Source organism: Micromesistius poutassou (genome assembly GCF_964030765.1).
Source record: "Micromesistius poutassou genome assembly, chromosome: 9".
NCBI classification, from domain to species: Eukaryota; Metazoa; Chordata; class Actinopteri; order Gadiformes; family Gadidae; genus Micromesistius; species Micromesistius poutassou.
In genome coordinates this window covers 20,449,951-20,475,187 of record NC_140279.1, presented here as the reverse complement: position 1 = coordinate 20,475,187, position 25,237 = coordinate 20,449,951, and the positions used below count along the sequence as shown (strand labels likewise).

At 40.9% G+C, this 25,237-nt stretch overlaps 1 protein-coding gene across 1 annotated transcript; it reads right to left on the bottom strand.

The window, feature by feature from the left end:
- Positions 1-13,169: 13,169 nt before the first annotated feature.
- Positions 13,170-19,072, bottom strand: LOC311353186 (flavin-containing monooxygenase 5-like). The gene is made up of 10 exons (XM_084473013.1): positions 18,953-19,072; positions 18,401-18,545; positions 17,507-17,695; positions 17,209-17,374; positions 15,962-16,104; positions 15,090-15,286; positions 14,859-15,006; positions 14,544-14,751; positions 14,376-14,448; positions 13,170-14,302 (listed from the first exon to the last, which is right to left on the bottom strand). Exons 2-10 carry the CDS (start codon positions 18,530-18,532, stop codon positions 13,870-13,872), a joined length of 1,689 nt encoding a protein of 562 aa, XP_084329139.1. The 5' UTR covers positions 18,533-18,545; positions 18,953-19,072; the 3' UTR covers positions 13,170-13,869.
- Between the last annotated feature and the right edge of the window lie 6,165 nt (positions 19,073-25,237).

Below are 25,237 nucleotides of genomic sequence, written 5' to 3'. Positions count from 1 at the left end.
AGCGAGAGAATCACTTTTTGACCAAAAATGTGTTTCTGACCCTGACACGTGAATTGTGCTCAAAACCAATGCTCTCCACTTCCAAATGGTGCGCGATGGCATAAATAACCCTATTTAAGCTCAGTTACACGTTTGCATTGAAACTGACTGAGTTATTCACGTTTCCAGTATTTATGCGTGCAAAATGCTTTTCAGAGCGAGAGAATCACTTTTTGACCAAAAATGTGTTTTTGACCCTGACACGTGAATTGTGCTCAAAACCAATGCTCTCCACTTCCAAATGGTGCGCAATGGCATAAATAACCCTATTTAAGCTCAGTTACACGTTTGCATTGAAAGGGACTGAGTTATCAACTTTTCCAGTTTTTATGCGTGCAAAATGCTTTTCAGAGCGAGAAAAGCATGTTTTGACCCACAATGTGTTTTTGACCCTAACACGTGAATTATAGTCAAAACAACTGCTCTCCACTTCCAAATGGTGCGCGATGGCATAAATAACCCTATTTAAGCTCAGTTACACGTTTGCATTGAAAGGGACTGAGTTATCAACTTTTCCAGTTTTTATGCGTGCAAAATGCTTTTCAGAGCGAGAAAAGCATGTTTTGACCCACAATGTGTTTTTGACCCTAACACGTGAATTATAGTCAAAACAACTGCTCTCCACTTCCAAATGGTGCGCGATGGCATAAATAACCCTATTTAAGCTCAGTTACACGTTTGCATTGAAAGGGACTGAGTTATCAACTTTTCCAGTTTTTATGCGTGCAAAATGCTTTTCAGAGCGAGAGAATCACTTTTTGACCAAAAAGGTGCTTTTGACCCTAACACGTGAATTATAGTCAAAACAACTGCTCTCCACTTCCAAATGGTGCGCGATGGCATAAATAACCCTATTTAAGCTCAGTTACACGTTTGCATTGAAAGGGACTGAGTTATCAACTTTTCCAGTTTTCATGCGTGCAAAATGCTTTTCAGAGCGAGAAAAGCATGTTTTGACCCACAATGTGTTTTTGACCCTAACACGTGAATTATAGTCAAAACAACTGCTCTCCACTTCCAAATGGTGCGCGATGGCATAAATAACCCTATTTAAGCTCAGTTACACGTTTGCATTGAAAGGGACTGAGTTATCAACTTTTCCAGTTTTTATGCGTGCAAAATGCTTTTCAGAGCGAGAAAAGCATGTTTTGACCCACAATGTGTTTTTGACCCTAACACGTGAATTATAGTCAAAACAACTGCTCTCCACTTCCAAATGGTGCGCGATGGCATAAATAACCCTATTTATGCTCAGTTACACGTTTGCATTGAAAGGGACTGAGTTATCAACTTTTCCAGTTTTTATGCGTGCAAAATGCTTTTCAGAGCGAGAGAATCACTTTTTGACCAAAAAGGTGCTTTTGACCCTAACACGTGAATTATAGTCAAAACAACTGCTCTCCACTTCCAAATGGTGCGCGATGGCATAAATAACCCTATTTAAGCTCAGTTACACGTTTGCATTGAAAGGGACTGAGTTATCAACTTTTCCAGTTTTCATGCGTGCAAAATGCTTTTCAGAGCGAGAAAAGCATGTTTTGACCCACAATGTGTTTTTGACCCTAACACGTGAATTATAGTCAAAACAACTGCTCTCCACTTCCAAATGGTGCGCGATGGCATAAATAACCCTATTTAAGCTCAGTTACACGTTTGCATTGAAAGGGACTGAGTTATCAACTTTTCCAGTTTTTATGCGTGCAAAATGCTTTTCAGAGCGAGAAAAGCATGTTTTGACCCACAATGTGTTTTTGACCCTAACACGTGAATTATAGTCAAAACAACTGCTCTCCACTTCCAAATGGTGCGCGATGGCATAAATAACCCTATTTAAGCTCAGTTACACGTTTGCATTGAAAGTGACTGAGTTATTCACTTTTCCAGTTTTTATGCGTGCAAAATGCTTTTCAGAGCGAGAAAAGCATGTTTTGACCCACAATGTGTTTTTGACCCTAACACGTGAATTATGCTCAAAACTAATGCTCTCCACTTCCAAATGGTGCGTGATGGCATAAATAACCCTATTTAAGCTCAGTTACACGTTTGCATTGAAAGGGACTGAGTTATCAACTTTTCCAGTTTTCATGCGTGCAAAATGCTTTTCAGAGCGAGAAAAGCATGTTTTGACCCACAATGTGTTTTTGACCCTAACACGTGAATTATAGTCAAAACAACTGCTCTCCACTTCCAAATGGTGCGCGATGGCATAAATAACCCTATTTAAGCTCAGTTACACGTTTGCATTGAAAGGGACTGAGTTATCAACTTTTCCAGTTTTTATGCGTGCAAAATGCTTTTCAGAGCGAGAAAAGCATGTTTTGACCCACAATGTGTTTTTGACCCTAACACGTGAATTATAGTCAAAACAACTGCTCTCCACTTCCAAATGGTGCGCGATGGCATAAATAACCCTATTTAAGCTCAGTTACACGTTTGCATTGAAAGGGACTGAGTTATCAACTTTTCCAGTTTTTATGCGTGCAAAATGCTTTTCAGAGCGAGAGAATCACTTTTTGACCAAAAAGGTGCTTTTGACCCTAACACGTGAATTATAGTCAAAACAACTGCTCTCCACTTCCAAATGGTGTGCGATGGCATAAATAACCCTATTTAAGCTCAGTTACACGTTTGCATTGAAAGGGACTGAGTTATCAACTTTTCCAGTTTTTATGCGTGCAAAATGCTTTTCAGAGCGAGAAAAGCATGTTTTGACCCACAATGTGTTTTTGACCCTAACACGTGAATTATAGTCAAAACAACTGCTCTCCACTTCCAAATGGTGCGCGATGGCATAAATAACCCTATTTAAGCTCAGTTACACGTTTGCATTGAAAGGGACTGAGTTATCAACTTTTCCAGTTTTTATGCGTGCAAAATGCTTTTCAGAGCGAGAAAAGCATGTTTTGACCCACAATGTGTTTTTGACCCTAACACGTGAATTATAGTCAAAACAACTGCTCTCCACTTCCAAATGGTGCGCGATGGCATAAATAACCCTATTTAAGCTCAGTTACACGTTTGCATTGAAAGGGACTGAGTTATCAACTTTTCCAGTTTTTATGCGTGCAAAATGCTTTTCAGAGCGAGAGAATCACTTTTTGACCAAAAAGGTGCTTTTGACCCTAACACGTGAATTATAGTCAAAACAACTGCTCTCCACTTCCAAATGGTGCGCGATGGCATAAATAACCCTATTTAAGCTCAGTTACACGTTTGCATTGAAAGGGACTGAGTTATCAACTTTTCCAGTTTTCATGCGTGCAAAATGCTTTTCAGAGCGAGAAAAGCATGTTTTGACCCACAATGTGTTTTTGACCCTAACACGTGAATTATAGTCAAAACAACTGCTCTCCACTTCCAAATGGTGCGCGATGGCATAAATAACCCTATTTAAGCTCAGTTACACGTTTGCATTGAAAGGGACTGAGTTATCAACTTTTCCAGTTTTTATGCGTGCAAAATGCTTTTCAGAGCGAGAAAAGCATGTTTTGACCCACAATGTGTTTTTGACCCTAACACGTGAATTATAGTCAAAACAACTGCTCTCCACTTCCAAATGGTGCGCGATGGCATAAATAACCCTATTTAAGCTCAGTTACACGTTTGCATTGAAAGGGACTGAGTTATCAACTTTTCCAGTTTTTATGCGTGCAAAATGCTTTTCAGAGCGAGAGAATCACTTTTTGACCAAAAAGGTGCTTTTGACCCTAACACGTGAATTATAGTCAAAACAACTGCTCTCCACTTCCAAATGGTGCGCGATGGCATAAATAACCCTATTTAAGCTCAGTTACACGTTTGCATTGAAAGGGACTGAGTTATCAACTTTTCCAGTTTTCATGCGTGCAAAATGCTTTTCAGAGCGAGAAAAGCATGTTTTGACCCACAATGTGTTTTTGACCCTAACACGTGAATTATAGTCAAAACAACTGCTCTCCACTTCCAAATGGTGCGCGATGGCATAAATAACCCTATTTAAGCTCAGTTACACGTTTGCATTGGTAACACTTTACAATAAGGTACACAGAAACGTAGGTAGTTACTGAGGAACGAATGAGTAACGAATGAGGAACGAATGAGTAACGAATGATGAACGACGAAGTGACAGTTACTCGGTAACTACTGAGGAGTTACTGGTAAACAGACCAGGGGACTACTGAGGAACGAATGAGTAACGAATGAGGAACGAATGAGTAACGAATGATGAACGACGAAGTGACAGTTACTCAGTAACTACTGAGGAGTTACTGGTAAACAGACTAGGGGATACTGTATTAATGAATCATTCTGTGAAATAGCAAACTGACCAATTGATTATGAAAGCAACTGAATTTTCCTGGGATTTCACAATTAGTTAATAAATTAACAACGCACAGACGGGATGATTGTCATATTTTAATAAAGATATTCACAATACATACATTCATATTCACATTTAAGGTTTATTATGTGGCATTAGTAATGTTGAAGGCTTAAAAGCAATTGTCCACCACTGCAGGGCACGCTTTAAACCTGCCTCCCTTGGTTTCAAGCGCTGTCGAGGGCTGGCTTGGGTCCCACACTGGATCGACTGGTAGAGCTGGATCTGACTGATGAGTTGTTACTCTTTCGCGAACCATTCGTTCACCAGTAGTTAAGCTTCATGAATCATTAGTTTACCAGTAGTGAAGCTTTTTGTGTACCTTCATGTAAAGTAATGCATCATACTGAGTTGTTACTCTTTCGCGAACCATTCGTTCACCAGTAGTTAAGCTTCATGAATCATTCGTTTACCAGTAGTGAAGCTTTTTGTGTACCTTCATGTAAAGTAATGCATCTTACTGAGTTGTTACTCTTTCGCGAACCATACGTTCACCAGTAGTTAAGCTTTATGAATCATTCGTTTACCAGTAGTGAAGCTTTTTGTGTACCTTCATGTAAAGCAGTGTTTCTCAACCTTTTTTGAGCAAATGCCCCCCTTACCTTACCCTGATCCTCTGGCGCCCCCCCCCCCCCCAATATTATTGTTCCTAACCAGCTCCACTCCAACTCGTGCTACATTGCTTGAATAAAAAACTTCTGTGCCGCTGGTTTTTTCTGGACAAGAAAATGTGTATTCAGAGTTTTATTAAAAGGTTTTAATATTGAGCTATTGAAGTTTAATACGTAACAGTGCTTGTGTACATTTTTATTGGTTATTGAACCGTTAACCCGCGGACTTGGGTTCAATATGTGCACGAAAGACTCCCTTTGTTTACGTGACGTTGCCTAGCAACGCTGCGCATGTGCAGCCTTTATCCACTTCGTTCTGAGTTGGCGAGTAGCACGTTTAAGTTTGCGGGCCAAATAGTAATTAAAGTAGTTTGTTACTATACAATTGAAGCGCCTGTAACATCAGTGTTAAATGCGTATGTGCCGGTTGGTGTGCGTACCTTATGAAAGTAGGTGTTTATCGGTTCGCAGACGTAATGAGCGACGTTGCGGTGGTCTACATGTAATGCGCACGTTCTATTGTTTACAATTAGCATGCTAAGCGGCGTTAGCTTTATTCACGTCTTATGTTGCCTTACTGTGTAATATGGATGAGATTCATGTTGCTTAGCGTAATGCCCCATCCACCGCTTGCTTTGCATGTCCCGCAAACCAACCAGTGGAAGTCAGGGGAGGGCGAACTAGTTTCTGAAGCACCACGCTGCTGCGATGAGGTGGATTTGTTTATCGGCGTTACCATGGCGATCATGACGGTACTGAGCATAAAGTAAAAAGTAGATGAGACGATAGAGGGGTTAGAAACCCATATGAAGATAGGCTTTTTATTTCAGTTATCCTATTTTTGCACCGAAAATATTTGAAAACCATGAAAGTTTAAAAAGTAAAAAATAATGACCAATACACAAAGCAAAGTTGTGACACCCCCGTGTTCGTTCCCAGCGCCCCCCTAGGTTCTACGAACGCCCCCCAGGGGGCGCTGCCGCCCCCGTTGAGAAACCCTGATGTAAAGTAATGCATCATACTGAGTTGTTACTCTTTCGCGAACCATTCGTTCACCAGTAGTTAAGCTTTATGAATCATTCGTTTACCAGTAGTGAAGCTTTTTGTGTACCTTCATGTAAAGTAATGCATCATACTGAGTTGTTACTCTTTCGCGAACCATACGTTCACCAGTAGTTAAGCTTTATGAATCATTCGTTTACCAGTAGTGAAGCTTTTTGTGTACCTTCATGTAAAGTAATGCATCATACTGAGTTGTTACTCTTTCGCGAACCATTCGTTCACCAGTAGTTAAGCTTTATGAATGATTCGTTTACCAGTAGTGAAGCTTTTTGTGTACCTTCATGTAAAGTAATGCATCATACTGAGTTGTTACTCTTTCGCGAACCATTCGTTCACCAGTAGTTAAGCTTTATGAATCATTCGTTTACCAGTAGTGAAGCTTTTTGTGTACCTTCATGTAAAGTAATGCATCATACTGAGTTGTTACTCTTTCGCGAACCATTCGTTCACCAGTAGTTAAGCTTCATGAATCATTCGTTTACCATTAGTGAAGCTTTTTGTGTACCTTTATGTAAAGTAATGCATCATACTGAGTTGTTACTCTTTCGCGAACCATTCGTTCACCAGTAGTTAAGCTTTTTGAACCATTCGTTTACCAGTAGCGAAGCACTTTCGGGTTAGTTATAAAACCCCAAACCACTGTTGATGACAATGAGGGATCTACAGCCACTTTAGTTAAAAATGTATACAACATAGGGAAATATATATATATATATACTGCGCTCATGACACATAATAACATATAACATAATAACAGGATAATATAGAAAATATTAACAATTTAAAACACAAACAGAAACAAAAAAAGGCATTTTAAAATGGAACAAAAATAAAGGCTGCACTTTTAACAAGGCATTTCTGAAGAACACTGAAAAAATCTAACAAAGAAAAGAAGTTTCAACAAAACTCAATGAAATGTTATTGGTGTTCGTGGCCAATGTCATGCAGCAATCTGCCAAGGAAGAAGACCCATTTTCTCCTCCTCCAGGTAGCTCCAAATCTCCCCCTTCCATACTGTGATAAAGTAGTAGAAGACAGAAAAATAAACATTAGGACCGACAATTAATAAAAAATTCTAGAACATGTCAAAGTCAAAGATTATTTTGTTTGCATGGTTAAGAAATTATGCTGGTCCTCTGGCCAAAACGATGTGAATTTGATGAGTTTCAAAGTGTTTTTAAAGCCTAAGAAGTCATAAGTCATAACTGTGTGCATGACACAATAATAACATTCAAATACAACAATTACAATTACTCAATAACTGTGGTATAATGACCGTATACCACAGCCTGTCGTGATCTATTGCTTAATTATATTATTTAGATATAGAGCTCCGGGAGTGCTGCGATTCACTCTAGTCTGGACTGCAGGGAGTGAACGCTGATTGGCTGATGATACCCCTTCAGAAACATTTATATAGAAATTAGAAGATAAAATGAACATACCGTGTTATAATACGGCATTACCGTATATGCCTCAAATCATACCGTGATATAAATTGTAGTCCATACCGTACAGCCCTACTGCATACCTTACCTATAAATGTATTTCATCCAGCTGAATAGGGACAATTTGCTCCTCTCAAAAAGTGACCCGCACCTCACTGACTTCCTCGTCGTTTTCCCTCTGTTTATTACGTCGGCACTGCCTACAGAAGAAAACACATTTCTTCATGATAAATATTAATGTTACTGAACTTGAATTTATAACATGACATATCAGTAAACAAAGGAAGTCATCGATAAAAACCGTACCAAAAAAAGAATACTTACCACTGCAGTCCGTCAACGTTTGCGTTTTCCTTCATTTTCATGCTCTTTTTGCAGAGTTTGCATTTTATTTTGGCTTTAAGTAACTTCTTCTTTTGGAGCCATTTTATCAATTTTAATTTCTTTTTAAAAGTCTGTCTTCCCTCAATAAGACTGAGTACTTTAGCGTGCAGGGTCATGATAACTTCGCATCAAACCGTCTTCCTGTCTTGCACATGCGGACCCACAATGCAATTCGGGAGCGTCCCTTGTCGTCGACGGACGTGTACAGTGGGTAGGGGCGCGTTATACGCAGATCGTTTTACCCCATGCGTCGGACACGCCCACTCTCTTCCGTCGACGGGCAAGGAGGTCGTGCAGAAGGACTTGACAATGGAGACTCAGCGAAAGAGTAAGAGAAAAAGGCAGCCCACGGAAGAGCTTCCACATGTAGAGACAGCCATGTTAGAATGTAAGTACATGCTTTAAAGTTATTTCATTATTAATTGAGAGTGTAATGATTCGGTCACATTGCTTAGCTTCCTAAAATGAGCTAATAGACCGAGTCGGCAAGCAAGGAAACGTCACTTCCGGTCAGGGCCGTGGGGGAAAACAAACCGTTTTCCCCATACACACTCATGCAAAAAGGCGGTATTTTAAACCTTTGTCAAACGCTTGTCCGCTGTCATTTCTTGGTTTGAATCACTTGTATATGCTGTCAAAGGGCTATATATTAAAAAAATTATCATGATCGGGTCGATTGTTGTCCGTATATTTTTTAAAAAGTGGATCTTTCACAGTTGGTCTTCCCCCACAGCGTTGAGTCTAGGTGGGTGTTCCCTTGGTCGCCGGCTGTAGACACTCGGAGAGACAATGCCGAAGAGTTGTTGTTTACCATTTTGCACCGCAAATAAATTTAAAAATCACAACCTGAGCTTGCCGCGTTTTTACGATATAGATCCGGCCGGCGACCAAGGGAACACCCACCTAGACTCAACGCTGTGGGGGAAGACCAACTGTGAAAGATCCACTTTTTAAAAAATATACGGACAACAATCGACCCGATCATGATAATTTTTTTAATATATAGCCCTTTGACAGCATATACAAGTGATTCAAACCAAGAAATGACAGCGGACAAGCGTTTGACAAAGGTTTAAAATACCGCCTTTTTGCATGAGTGTGTATGGGGAAAACGGTTTGTTTTCCCCCACGGCCCTGACCGGAAGTGACGTTTCCTTGCTTGCCGACTCGGTCTATTTGACATCGTACCACGTCTGTTCTATCACGTATTTTTTGGCCTTGCTAGCTAACCTTGTCACTAACCAATGGATTGCTAGCTGGCTAGATAGCCGACGTTGCAAGCAAATTTTAATTATCTGTCAAACACAAAAGTTTAACTCTTAACTAGGTCAAAAGACCGACGGTTCAACCACTTATCTAATGTTAAATTAGGCGAGTCAGTTACCACGTCTTTGAATAGTTTTTGAAGTTGTTTTTAACTACTAAAAAACCTGAAGACTGCTACATTACACTGTTATAGTGCTATTACGGCAATACCTTTCTCCCTGTTTTTTTTCTTTTCATTTTAGTCCATAGTTACAGTATGTAATGTTAACAACTGAATCTCTCAAACATGTCTTCTACACAATGGACTGCATGTGGAACCATGACAAATGAATTGATGATGATTTGTCATAAATCAAAATGACATATGATCATACATATTATTATTACATATTATAACATTAAAGACAATGGATAATGTCATTGCCCAAAGTGAATAAAACCCTTATTTCTTAACTAACTGTATATATATATTTTTTAAGGTATCCATACAATTTTCAAATGAACAAAAACATCACTCTGTATGCATTCATCAATATTCTTCATAAGGTTTTGAGCCCCTTACACCAACCATTCTTTCTGTGCTCCAAAATGTTACAGCGCCATCGAGTCTGCGGGAACAATCCGAACAGCGCAGTAGCCAAACTGCAGCAGAGGAAGCAGGTAATTAATTTTTTATTTTAAATGTTAAGCATACTTAACAGATATACTCAGATTCATGTGACTGTGAAATGTAGTTGTACACAGTATAATGATTAATAACTGATGAACGTCACTATGAAAACACTAGAATAGTGTTACTTTTAAACCTCTTTTCTACTTCCTGGTTTTATGATGTTAAAATAAGGGTGCTCACCTTAACTGGTTGAAGGCTAGTGTCTAGAGGGGATCCAAGACAAGAGGATGCTAGTAATATTTACTCCATTTGTACTTGAACATTGCGGTAACCAAGTATCTACCTTTACATGATATCGTAACCGGAAAGTGCTTTGGGAATGGGAAGGAACTTAGAACAGCAATGACATAAATTAGATTGAGGTCAGTTAAGCCACTTTAAGTTAGTCTACTAAGTAGAAAATAAAAAAGTTTTTGGTTATGGTTATATTCATGGTGCTGGATTAATTGATCAATTCTTACCCATTTATTCAACGAGCTAGGTGGTCAGCTGGTCCCAAGTCTGCTTATAATATCAAAGCCACGTCTGAACACGTCTGACTGTTCAAAGCAGCATAATGGATGAAGCTACAGCAGGAACATGGCTTTCAAATAACACTAAACAATATAATCCACTTATTCTACCACATGTCTAAACTATACAGTACTCCCACTTTACTCTCTAGTTGTGCTCATTTGATTTATAATAACCTACTGTTAAAGAGTACAGATAATACTACTTGAATAGACAGTACACTCACAGTACTCTTGATACTACTGGAAATTACAATTTAATAATTATTATTATTATACCTCTGTACATTCATTACGCTAGAATGTAATTTAGAACTAACTTGCCACTATATAACCCTAATACAAGAATAGTATTAATACTAGTAAACCCCTAACCAACTGCACTACCATCATCCTGACAAAATACTACTGTTAATACATGTTTATAATTTTCTTTGTTTCAGTCCTCACCCCAGAAGAGGCGATGGATCGCTACAGCCGTGTCAGATGAAGAGAGATGGTTTTTGTTTTGTTTTTAGAGTGCCTTTTTTTGTTACATTTTAAAATGCCTTTTTTTGTTTCTGTTTGTGTTTTAAATTGTTAATATTTTCTATATTATCCTGTTATTATGTTATATGTTATTATGTGTCATGAGCGCAGTATATGTATATATATTTCCCTATGTTGTATACATTTTTAACTAAAGTGGCTGTAGATCCCTCATTGTCATCAGTGGTTTGGGGTTTTATAACTAACCCGAAAGTGCTTCACTACTGGTAAACGAATGGTTCAAAAAGCTTAACTACTGGTGAACGAATGGTTCGCGAAAGAGTAACAACTCAGTATGATGCATTACTTTACATGAAGGTACACAAAAAGCTTCACTACTGGTAAACGAATGATTCATAAAGCTTAACTACTGGTGAACGAATGGTTCGCGAAAGAGTAACAACTCAGTATGATGCATTACTTTACATGAAGGTACACAAAAAGCTTCACTACTGGTAAACGAATGATTCATAAAGCTTAACTACTGGTGAACGAATGGTTCGCGAAAGAGTAACAACTCAGTATGATGCATTACTTTACATGAAGGTACACAAAAAGTTTCACTAATGGTAAACGAATGATTCAAAAAGCTTAACTACTGGTGAACGAATGGTTCGCGAAAGAGTAACAACTCAGTATGATGCATTACTTTACATGAAGGTACACAAAAAGCTTCACTACTGGAACAAATGATTCAAAAAGCTTAACTACTGGTGAACGAATGGTTCGCGAAAGAGTAACAACTCAGTATGATGCATTACTTTACATGAAGGTACACAAAACGCTTCACTAATGGTAAACGAATGATTCAAAAAGCTTAACTACTGGTGAACAAATGGTTCAAAAAGATGAACTACTGGTGAATGAATGGTTTGCGAAAGATGCATAACTTTACACTAATGTACCCAAAAAGCTTCACTACTGGTAAACGATTGATTCAAAAAGCTTAACTACTGGTAAACGAATGATTCGCGAAAGAGTAACAACTCAGTAAGATGCATTACTTTACATGAAGATACACAAAAAGCTTCACTAATGGTAAAAGAATGATTCAAAAAGCTTAACTACTGGTGAACGAATGGTTCGCGAAAGAGTAACAACTCAGTATGATGCATTACTTTACATGAAGGTGCACAAAAAGCTTCACTAATGGTAAATGAATGATTCATAAAGCTTAACTACTGGTGAACGAATGGATCGCGAAAGAGTAACAACTCATCATCAGTCAGATCCAGCTCTACCAGTCGATCCAGTGTGGGACCCAAGCCAGCCCTCGACAGCGCTTGAAACCAAGAGCGGCAGGTTTAAAGCGTGCCCTGCAGTGGTGGACAATTGCTTTTAAGCCTTCAACATTACTAATGCCACATAATAAACCTTAAATGTGAATATTAATGTATGTATTGTGAATATCTTTATTAAAATATGACAATCATCCCGTCTGTGCCTTGTTAATTTATTAACTAATTGTGAAATCCCAGGAAAATTCAGTTGCTTTCATAATCAATTGGTCAGTTTGCTATTTCACAGAATGATTAATTAATACAGTATCCCCTGGTCTGTTTACCAGTAACTCCTCAGTAGTTACTGAGTAACTGTCACTTTAGGGCCCCAGTTAGGGTTCACCTCCCCTTGCCTCAGAACATTCATATAATGTGGGGAATACAAACTGGCTTTATGGAACTATCTTCGAGAATCAAATGTTGGTTTAATTTTGATATGATACAATTTTGAATGATCTGTTTAGCATAGTTTATACAAGTTTTAATGTATTTATTGATGATTGGGATAGCTTCATTGTTCAAACCATTGTTAAAAGAAAGTAATAAATAATAAATAAAATAAAGTACTACACTCAAATAAAAAAAAATACAAGTAAATATCATGTTTTGGATACAGTGCAGTGATTTTGGGTCTTGTTGGCTTGGTTTAAATGATAATAAAATTCATGAGACCTTAAATACAATAAATTTATTTTACTACATCTGCCTTAAAGCAATTATACCTGACTTACAGTGGTTGACCATGCCTTACTCATACTACATAAGCAATTGGCAGATTTCTAGTTTAATTCTGACCATATATTCATAATTTATCCTTCATCCTGTGATATATTTGTTTACGTAGATGTGTTTGTAGTTGTAGTTTGTTGATATAATCTATGTATATTAAGTGAGTGAAGTTCTCAACTTCTGTTATGGTTTAAATCAATTGGCAAGGAAGTGTTAGGTGCCCCAGTTTAAATACCCCATAGTAATATGATTATAATTGTCAATAATTCACCACACGTTTTAATTAACGATTGATTTAATACCATCATGTTATTTATAGAGTGAATAGGATTCGTTTATCTCAATGCATTGATGCATGTGTTTCCACAAGGTAAAACTGTATACTCTTACATAATATCTACATTATGTATCTACATACATCTTACAAAAATGTATAAATTAATAATGAGCTGCCTGAGACTCCAAATTCAATTCAAATTCAAAAAAACTTTATTTGTCCCCAAGGGGCAATTGAAGAAATCAAGTGAACGGTCCTATCAAGTCTAGGCAAAACAATGATTTAACAACAGATTATTTAGTTAATCCTTTCAATTGATATGTGTACATATTCAAACCATATCTATAGTATAATTAATTGTCAAACATACCTATTCTAACCATATCTACAAAATATTTCATCATTTAACATTAGAAAAATCCAAACCTTACATCATTTGTGTAATGGCAAGATCATTTGTTGATAGTTTTTTGTCTATTTTCTTGATCATGTCAAGTGCATACAATACGCATGCAAGTTCTTCATACGTTATTGTTACATGTATATGTCTTATCACCTCTTAAGATAGATAAACTACCTCTTAATATTTAAATATGGATAATTTATCTTGACCCAATTGACTGAAGCAGTACTCCCAATCAAACTGAAGCACCTAAATCCCATCAGTCCTATATTTTAGGAGGAGCATTGCACCTTGTCTTTAAGCACTACTTCCAGCTCCCCATGCAGGCACAAAGCCCTTGATCCTGTCTAGAAGTGCAGAAGGGTCCTGCACTATGGAGGGGAGGCTGTTCCTGTTATAACAGGAAGCCACACCCAGCGCAGCAACCAGCAGAACCAAGGGCACTACGACAGAGCGCTTGGGCTCGGGGTGATTACATCCATTGGTCATCATGGGTTGGATCACCCTGTCCCACTGGGTCAGGATAGCCTGACGAGCCCCAGCCCACTTTCCTGGACCTCTCAGACGGTACTGGTAGGGGGTGGCGGGGCCAAACAGTACACTGAGTGCCACTCTGGGGTCTGTCAGAAACAGCCTGAGAATACTGGGTCGCACCCCAAGCTGGTCTGCTACCTCATCCATGTAGTCGACAAAGTCAACCTGGATGGTGTGCCTTGGACTGGATACATACCTGAGACAGAGACGTGTGTTAAAACCACATGTTTAACCAAACCCCCACCGGTAGACTTAATTCATCGCAACACCTTCTAGCCATGGTCTCCTGCTTGCACTCGACCTCTCTCAGCATGGCGGCTACCGAAGGACACTTGACACATCCTGTGTGGAATAAGAATATGGTTGAGTTTGAGTGGTTTCCACTGTAGGTAGAGAACAGGGAGACTTGAGACGCTTAGACAAACGGAGCGTGTCACCTTTGAAGACCCGGGTGGCCCACCGGGCTTGGATCTCAGAGATGGGCATGATGGCTCCCAGCGGCTGCACCAGTCCAATGACGGCCAGCGTGTTCCTCTCCAAATCCGGAGGGAACACGTACTTATAAAGTGAGGCCTTGTTCCCAGAGACTGGCAGCACATTGGAGGCGAGAAACGGAAATGAAAAGCTGTACCCAGTGGCAAATACCTGCAACACAAGGGGATCACATTGATAATGTGATCAAGAGTACAGAATTGGGTAATAGTACTGTGTGTGTGTGTGTGAGAGAGACTGTGTGATTTCATCACACTTACCACCAGGTCAATATCCTCGACTACACTGCCATCGTCAAACTCCACACTGGATCCTTGGAATCTGCGGATGTTGGGCTTCACCTGAACTGTTCCGGACAGGATGCGGTTGGGCAGTTCATCATTGACGGTGGGATGTTGATTGAACAACCTGTAAGATTTTGTTCAGTTCATCTTTGGATACATGAAAAAAACTGTGTTAGAACATGACTGGGCAGATGATCATGGGACTACCTGTGTTTTGGCTGTAGATTGTACAGCCTGTGGTTGAACCGTTGGTTGAGAGCTCTCTCTCCCAGGCTGCAGAAGACATTAAATGGGAGGAGAAATCTCACAAAATTCAAGACCCTGTTGAAGGTCAGATCCAGGGGCCAGCCATTGTCTCCAACTCGGTTTAGGATCCAAGCACCCCTCCGAGTGCTCAGGTAAACCTGAAGAGAAGACAGGTGAATCGATATGTAATTTATTACATAGAAAAGGTAGGCAGTATGGATATCATTCCAATGTTAAAGAGAGGTTACAGAATGAATGAAACAATCAAATGGATGACCACGACGAAGAATAATAAAATTAAATTTGATTTGATGTGAAAATGGGTAACGCATTAAGCAATTCCAGTCTAGGTTTTAGAAAGCATTTATGGGTCTATAAAGGCAGCCTGGGAACCAAACAAATCTGGATGCTCATATTTAACTTGGCCGATGGTTTGGCCCCCCCTTCCAACAGATTTCCAGACGACGTTGGGCAAATTAGATAAGTAGATGACCATGGTGGCTGCCGATGATGTGGAACGGTCTGTAGAATCTACTACCATGGCAGGATTAAACAAACTTGAATTTATATTTTATAAAGAATATCTGTAGTTAAAACATTTGTTGAAAAGAAAGAGATGTTTGCCGTACTTTGTACTTTGTTAAAAGTTAAGTATACAGATGCAGCTCTCGTTTTCTGATGCTCTGATTGGTTGTCTATGCAAACGCATCCAGAGACATTTGGGTCCAACCCCTTAAGGACAATGCCCCTTGTAAATCACTGAGAGGCTCCAGACTAATACGCATTAGGTATGGCGATGTCAGGCAACTATAAAGGACACGAGTGTGGTGAACCTGCTTGGTGACCCTGCTGAGCTCCACAGCGATGTCTCCTCCTGAGTTTCCTATTCCAATCACCACCACCTTCTTGTTCCTCCACTGCTCTGGGGTCTTGTAGTCGCGACTGTGGAAGTACACTCCCTTAAACGAGTCCATGCCTAGGAGACAAAGGAGGAGCAAATACTCTGCTCAGTTCCCCCATTGTTAAAGGTCCCGTGACATGCCACCAGGTGTGGTGTGATTAGCCGTTACAAGCCGTTTTAGAAATGTGCCGCTTATGACATCACAGATGGGCGTCTCCACCTAGATGTGTGCTGGATAGATCAGTCTACCAGCCTACCCATTGGACTGTAGAAAACTTTGCTGATCTATCTTTCACACATCTAGGTGGACACGCCCACCTGTGATGTCATAAGGGGCAGATTTCCAGAACGGCTTGTACGGCTAATCACACTCACACCTGGTGGCATGTCATGGGACCTTTAAATAATCTACAGAGGCAGAAACCAAAGACAAGATGAACTTGTGGTTGGTCATCTATGCCTATCCCTAGGCAAGTCGGTTAAATTACCTTAAGTAGTCGGTTACTCATTAACATTAGATAAACAGAGTCCAGCTGGGTGTCCTCATTCCAAAAGAAAATGCTCTGTTCACTCCAATGCACACCATATGGGGCATTATATCTCAAAAGTATAAATGGAATAGTGGTGGCACTGACAAATACAGATCCTTTATTCCCTCACACACACTTAATGTTCACATGACATTACTTTATGCAGGGCCGGCCCGAGGCATAAGCAAACTAAGCAGCTGCATGGGGCCCCCTGGCCAGCAGGGCCCACCCCAAAAAAAAAAATTAATAAACTTTTTTAAAATAGATTTGTAATTTCAGTACCGTCTGAGGTTAAAAAGACACTGGTTTGGGGTAAATTACTATATTAATACAGGGGTGGATGACCCTCTCAATGGGGCACCAGATCAAATACAGAATGTGATATGTCTTAATAGGGCTTCCTTAATCATACAACCTGAGTAGTATTATCAGTATGCATACTGATAATACTTCTCAGGTTGTGATGAATGGGGAATCGATACTGTTATGTTGCAAGTAGTATAATAAGCACAGGAGACCGACATACGTTCAAGAGTAAGTATATTGAAGGTAAGCATGTAGCACAGTACTGTAGGTCTAGACCCTACAACACACTACATAACAGTAGAGCGCACCTTAGTGGTGTAATCAGGTAGTGGACAACAGATACCTGGGAAGTCGTGCAAGGGCATGTTTGGGTGACAGTGGTGTCCGATACAGATCATCACTGCATCGAAGATGTGCTTCTGGCGCTTCCCTTCGCTGTTCTCCGTCTCCACGTCCCACTGACCCGAATGGGAGAAGTCAGTTCTCTGCTTCACCTGAAGCACTGTAGTCTGAGAACCACAGACAGAGAGAAACAGTGAGTATCAAATGTTTATTTTGAATGTCTTCTTGAATGCTGATATTCAGGTCAGGACATTTTTGTTGTTTACTATTTCCAATAGTTCTGCATGGATCTTCCTCACCTTGAAGCGTATGTGCTTGGTGAGCTGGAAGTGTTCGGCGTACATCCTGAAGTACTCCATGATGAGGGAGTTGTGCATGTAGTTGGGGTATTCAGCAGGGATGGGGAAATCACTGTAGCACATCATCTCCTTGGAGGTATTGATGATGACCGAGTGATAGATACTGGCTCTATTTGGCTCTGGGTTCTCCTGTAGACATCACCACCACCACCACCATCAATCTCTACCCCATCATCCGACTCACCACACCATCAGACTCACCTCCACCATCTGACTCACCACCACCACCATCATAATCATCACTTCATTGATTGAAATTTCTGCTACTCATGTAATAATCAATAAGTCATGAGAGGCTGTGGTGATCAGTGACTAGAACAGCTGTCGAAGCCATAAAAACACAAATGGTTGCCAAGCAATGCAGCCTAGCATACTTAGTTTTATAGATGTCAATATAGAACAGAACTGATGTGGAAGGCTGTGTAAGGTGGCAAGCCAAATATGTAGGAGTTTGAGTCAGGCCCAGGTTATAGACCTTTATAACAACGGTCTTCTTTTCCCCTCCTGCCAGTGGGATCATAAATAGTAAACAGCATCTGTTTTTGATCACTGTCAAAAGTACAGTGCAAAAGTGATTGCACTGTATCTGAACTTGTCTGAACTACCCGAGTGTTTATTGTTGTGTTATGGTTATTTTTATGGGCTGTCGGTCTGCTCTGTATTCATTGTGTCCCTGGCTGCAAAACAATTTCCCCTTTTAGGGGAAAAAAGAATAACTTGAACTTGAATAAATATATTTTTGTTTTTTCTTGTCATTCCTATTCTGCTCCAATTCTTCTTAAAAGGTGAATGTGACCGTAAAGGACATGCTAGGGGCTCGAGAGTATGCTGTACCTTAAATCTCCACAGACCGCCGATGTCATCGCTGCTCTCAAAGCAGACGGGCTCCAGGCCCTCGTCAAGGCAGGTCTTGATGCAGACAAGACCCGAGCTCCCTGCTCCAATCACGGCCACACGGCGAGTCATTCTGCAAACTTCTCTGGGGGTGTAGGATGGTCAAATGTATACACGGAATTTGCTTCAGCAGCATTGATAAGAAAACATTGACAATAAATAAATATACATTATTGATATTGATATTATTATTTAGTGATGACACTGCGATGTTCGTGAGTTGTTTTTTGCGCAATTTTGGCAACAATTCCTGCCCCTGAGCCGACTGGACTTAGGTCTTGAAAAGTGTTGGTTTGGTCCTGTTTGATTTGTTACTGATTAATGGCTGTTACAAGAAAGTTTCACGGTGCACGTAGGCTATTCATTGACCGATATATTTGGAAGCATGCGACTGAGAATAAGCACTAGAAATATTAAACTTTAAACATGAATAGCCTACTTCAGTTGGCACGCTTCGTTTTGTTAGTAAGGATTAGAAATGCAATTACCTACCGATTGCAATGGGAAGAAAAAAGCTTTGACTTTGATCCTAGCGCAATGAAATGGACAGCAATCGACGCGGCCACGTATGAGCTGACTAGGTTGTGGTTGTGGTATTCTCCGATTGCAAGATATAGTCATATTATGTAACGTTTATCACCGCCCACTAAGGGGTGGATGCAACAATGACTAAAGACCTTGTTTACTTGTTCAGACTGGCAGATATCATCGGCAGGCCTATTCGTTTACTACTAGCACCACCCCCGCCCCTCCCCCCCCTTAAGACAAGGCAAGGGACATTGTTGGGAAAAACAGAATGCCTAGTTACTTGACCAGATAAAATGAGACGGAGAGGTAATAAAGTCTATCAGCACGAGGACCTCGGATTTATTGAGTAAAGTGGAAAAGGTAATAGGCCTACTGATTCATAAAGCGTGAGAGGTCGAATATTCTACGTCCCCTAACAGCGCTGAGGTCGTCCGGAGCTTCGCCTCCGAGGAGGTTCTGCTTCGGAAGAGCACCCGTGATTTGGTGCATGAGAAACTTACTTTGTGTGGGTTATCGAGGGTTCTCTTGTCCCTGAGCCTCCGGGTTGTGTTGTCTTTCTGTGCGATATGTGTGTCCTCGCCATCCAGCTGTGGCAGAGTGTTCTGCGCAGACTGATAGGGGGGGGGGCTCGAGGGTCATCTTGACCCTCTTGAATGTGTGGTGTGTTGTATTTATTAGATTTGGGCCCAGAGTTGACTATATTCATAATGTAATGTGTCCGTTAGGTTATTTTTGCCCATCATATCCCCCTCAAGTCGTCGTCAGACGACTTTCACTTAAAAATAACGACAAACTCGACCATATAAAATAAAAAATAAAAATAAAAAATAAAAACAGCTATCCCCCTCAACCCGTCGCTAGACGGCTTCACTTACTAGGGACACGAGGGGTTGGACCTCAGCGCTTGACGTATCACTGTAGCACCATCAATAACATCAGAAAGACGACAAACTTGACCATAAAAATAAGCAACCATGATCCTAATATCTCGCTTGGCCGGGTGTATGGGGAACCACGTGGGAGAAACGCTACATGCTTCGGACATGAGTATGCCATACACACCCCTCCTTGGGGGTGGCATCCACCCCGGCCTTACATTGCATGCATCCCTTTGCACAATGACACAGAAGGAAAGGTAAACAAAAATAAAAATAAAAATGTTGTCATTAAAACCAAAAGTTAAAGTAATTAAGATTAAAAGATAAATCAAGTCAAAGTAATTAAAATCGGAAGATAAATCAAATCAAATCAATCCCAAACAAACAAACAGCATAATACGAGGCTATATCAGTGTTTCCCACACATAGGCCAATGTGTGGCGCTGCGCCACAGATTGAACAACGAGCGCCACAAATTGATTCCGCTTTTCTTATTCATTTTTACTTGAACGCGATTTTTAAATGCTCCGCCAGCCCGTAATCGCGCCCCCGTTATGCTGCCAGTCCGACATGTTCCCATTCCGACAGTCCTGTGCACGTATGCAAATTAGCCATGTGCGCCAAACAGAAGAAGGGCCCTATCTTGCGCCCGGCGCAATTTACTTTCTACACCGACGCATGTGTCGTTGCTAGTTTGCACCAAGCGCAAAGCTGATTTTCCCCCGCAGCAACCAGGCACCACTACACTTGCATGTTAAATATTATGATGTCAAAGATTATTCATACGTGTAAAACTGCATAGAAATAGCGTGCGGATTGTGGAAACATTTTTTTTCCCTGCATGAATGAACATGAATGAAGTATAGTAGGCTATGCCATGCGTTAAAATAATAATAATAACAATAATACATTCGAGCAAAGTATATTCCAGGCTTCCAAAACAAAATCTAGTTTTAGGGTAAATGATTGGTTAAATGATTTGGGAAAGAACAGCTGATACAGCGGTAAGTTGTACTTTTAAATCAATGCATCTGCAAACACCGTACAGCAAACACATATGTTCTTGACCCAGACATCGTGTACAAGCCCATTACTTTTAGGATTGATGAGTATTTGATCGTGAGAAAATATAGTTTTACCGCGAGTGAGTATTTAATAGAATGAATGAATGCGGGTGATGCTTGGTGTGCTTGTGTGTGTGCGCGCCCATCTGTCTAAACAAGCAAATTAAACACGTAAGTGTATGAGAAGGAAATCGAGTCAGTCGACCTGCGATAAGCAGCTGATTCTGAACGGACTCGTCTTCGAGATGGACGTGTTCTAACGCATTTTTAATCAATGAAATGTTAACCCCCCCCACAAATCCGCCACACATTGCTACCTGGTCTGTGGGAAACACTGTATATATATGTCATAACATATCTTCCTTTCAGCACCTTCAGGTATAGAAAATAAAAATAAGATAAAAAGCAAGCGGGGACATCCTTCATTAGCCCCTGCCAGGGAGGCACCCCCATACTAGTTTAAAACCTGTTTATTCAATGGCCCTGGCAGGGCGCTATCCTGGTGAGCATGAGCAATACAGCGGGAAATATTATTGCAAAAAATGGCATTCTCCCTTAACCGGATTATAGGCTATACAGCAATTGAAGCAAATACAGCCAGGGGTGCCCTCAAGCCCTAAGGGAACGGGCCGTAGCCCCTGGTCCCGGAACGCAGATCCCTGGTCCGAGCGGCGTGGGTGCATCAGGTGGGAGGAGAGGCCGGTGCTGTAGCCGGGGACGGGGAGTGGGGCCACCCTCCTGGAGAGGTTACTAGCACTTCACAGGTGGGGGGAGGGGGCTGGAGGCGGGGATAGGGTCGACGGCGGGGGGGGAGCGGGAGGTCGTACCCCTAGCCAAGGGTCGCGGTTCCCAGGTGTCCTTCTTGACCGACCTGGTCAAACTGGTCAGGGAAATCCATCAGGGGCATGAGGGGCACCGCTTCGGAGTAGGGAGGGGGTCGGTGTATCTCCTTTTCGATGGCCTGTAACCCTGCCAGCGCTCTGGACACCGACTCCTCTGGAGTTTGGTTTCATCCTTCCTCTGGATTCATCCTTGGGCCAGTGGGATCTGCCAAAACATTCTCCCTTAACCGGATTATAGGCTATACAGCAATTTTCAAGCAAACTCAACATGTGTGATGGAAAAATCCACATATTTGAATCGTTGTTTGATAAGTTTGTCTGTTCTTGTATAACTTGTAGTGTCCTCAGTGTCAACCCTGATTGTCCTGCCCATTTGCCTCCCAACTGTCTATCGATCATTGTGCTTTAGGTGATAACGTCACAAAGATAGGCATCTGGAATTTGCATTTGTTTGTCGTAAACCCCAACCATTGTATTCCTAGGTGTTGGGACAAAAGGGTCGTAAAGAGAAGAATTTGCTCTTTGGTCTTCTCCTCTCTTCTTTGATGAACCTTTTGTGTGGGGAGGGTCTGAAACTGTATAAGAAACCATGTCAACTTGTATTCAGGACTCACTCTGCTAGAGAGGGGTCTAATGTATGCATGCATTAAAACCTAGGACATTTGCTTTCCAATGTATTGTGTGCTTTATTGCAGTGGGAATCTCATCTGGCCTAGACGCAATCTCTGTTAAAGGGGAATTGCCACGACACATGTAAAATCAATTTAAAGCACACCAACTTCTATAGTTCCTTCAAAACTTTCCCTAGTCTCAAATTCTCGTGCATACATTTTATCTAGTACATTTCTTTAACCATCAACTTCTCTACTTGTCTCTGCTCCTTCAAACAACTTTTCCTAATAACTTTCAAACCTTTCAGATATACTTTACGAAACTTCCACACAATCTATACACAGTCCTAGTTACACATTAGATCTCAACTCTTGTGATATGCATGGATTCTGTGTCTAGTGTGATATTTTCCATAGACTGCTCTTCTCTCTCTCCGGGGCCGTGTTATCTGCCAAAACCCAGGATCAGGAGGAGGCTCGCCAGCTTCAGCATTATCATGTGGCTGTTGTTCCTGTTGGGGACCACAATGGAAATAAGCCTGGGATTTTTGTGTTTCAATCCTCAATTGTATTATTTTGTCTTTTCATGTGTGTGTAAGTGTGTGTCAATACAACAAAACAAATCAAATCAAAATCAAATCCTGGCTCGGCTGGTCGGCTCCGAGCGTCTCTGCATCTGGCTCCTCCTCACGCTCTGGAACTTGTGTTTCTATTGTTGGAATATAAACTCATGTACAGCAGTTAGTGGACAAACATATTTTCTTAATTCTATTTCTTATTGCTCTAATGGAGGTCCCTTATGGGGCCTTGAATAATAGGTGAAGGCATGGGGCGACCCGTAAGCATTTCATGCGGGGTTAGATGCATCATTCTATTAGCATGCATGTGATAACTCATTAGTGCTAGTGGTAGTGCATCTACACAAGTCAATTAAGTCAAAAGTTTGATTACAGTATCCACACTTTGCTGTAATTTCTCACTACTTCGCTCCTTGCTTATTACATGATAAGCAAACCCAAAAACGTCATCAACTTTGAAGTCCCTAACCTTAACAACCTTTAAATAAAACCAATCTGGTGGGAAGGGAAATCAAAGCCAGTATATCCAAAACCAAAGGTCGATATTAGTGGGGTTTACCATCAGCCGCCCGAAACCAAACTGTTCCCGAAATTAACAAAGTTATGCACTAAACCGAAAATGTAACTTGAGTTAGTATATACCATTTTATAAACGAAAACGCGACATGTCTCCACCACTTCCGCTGCCTGAGCCAACATATCTGACTCCTGTTCCTCCTCCACCTTTCACCCCACCCGGCTCTTCCTATGATGGTTGCAGCTCGTCACTTCACGATCAAGTGAGTCAATGCTCACAGTGACTCTGCCAAGTAATCGTGACTGTGCCTGCCTTAGGTTGTCCCTGGTTTCAAGGTGGGATCTTACCCGTCATTGGCTAACCAGCCTTCCATACTGGCTTACTGCAGGATGCCGTGCCTGGGATACAATCAATTTCCACCCAGTAGGTGGTATAGATTGCGAAGTGGAGGGATGGAGACAGAGTCCTCAGCCCCAGCTACTCATGCAGCCAAGTGTGTGTATAATGGAGACACATCAGGGCGGTTACCCTGTGTGTGTAAGTGGGCGGATGATGGGGCCAATCAGAAAGTAACTTTCTGTTGGAGTGAGGAGGAAAATGTTATCAAATGTTAACATGTTATGAAGGCGAAACAGCAGTAGTAGTGGCATTTGAAAGGTAAACACATTACTTCCGAATGTATGTTTATGTATTTTTATTCATTCTTATCCTTATAATATCCATATTTTTTCAATTATCCTTTCCAGTGTAAATAATAACATTAACTTTCAAGTTGCATGACACCTATTGTTTATCCGTATTCTTTTAGGTTAAATCACTTGGTTAATAACAACACTCTTAACTTCAATTGCAGTAACATTATTATTTTGTATGACTGATATGTATTCCCCTTTAGCCATAATGTGAATATCAGAACATCTTTTACAATTTAGTTGACACAAATGTAATTGTGATTAGTTATAGTAAAGACCATTTCCTTATTAACTCTATTGTTTCATCTGAAATATGCTTTCAGAACCACCTTGTGTGTTCCAACACTCTGCGCAGGGGAGTAACCTCCCTTATCTCAGTGGCCCTGATGAGGCCTACTACCCGGCCTTTCTCTGTCTAGATTATATGATCAATTTTAATATAATGTCTATTATTACCGTAATCCCTCAAGAATTTTTAATTTTTCTATTTGTGCTGTCTTTTTTGTACTTAAACCTTGTCAGGTCTGTTGAACTGTGCATTGACTCCGCCGTCCCCGAGTCCTTTTAGGGCGGGTCCTTCTGCTCAGATTGGTGAGAGAGGATTTTCCCTGAACTCGAGTCCCCAGCGCTGGTTGACCCCTGGACTTCTGTGGACGAGCGGTGTGCATGCTATGGACAACTTTAAATGCCAATTGTTCGTGTTATGGAGTATAGATGATAACCTCTGAATCTCTCTGTCTGTCTCCCTGTGACTCCCTCACAGGCTGCATTCCCCTCTTATCTCTACTGTCCTCGCTACCTTCTACAAATGGGGGAACTACAAATATGGCGGACGGGGTATGGTGGGGGGACTACGCGAGAAAATGTTGCGCGCAGAGCAGGGTTATTCGCACAAGAAATTTTCCTTTGCAAACCATGTAGCACAATATGATTAACAGTGTTGACACGTAGGACTCAAAGCAACGTCTTATCCCGACCGATAGTATCTTTTCTGGTACCGCCATTTCTTATGCACCACCCAGACGATATCAAACGTTCTTGATTATACACACAGTTCCCAATTGTGT

Bases quoted from the DNA above. Each gene is read 5' to 3' on its own strand.
- LOC311353186 (XM_084473013.1), bottom strand. From the start codon at position 18,532: ATGACTCGCCGTGTGGCCGTGATTGGAGCAGGGAGCTCGGGTCTTGTC. The intron at 17,375-17,506 runs GTGAGGAAGATC...TGTGGTTCTCAG, and splicing joins CCAAGCACATACGCTTCAAG to ACTACAGTGCTTCAGGTGAA. The intron at 14,303-14,375 runs GTGTTGCGATGA...TCTCTGTCTCAG, and splicing joins CAGGAGACCATGGCTAGAAG to GTATGTATCCAGTCCAAGGC.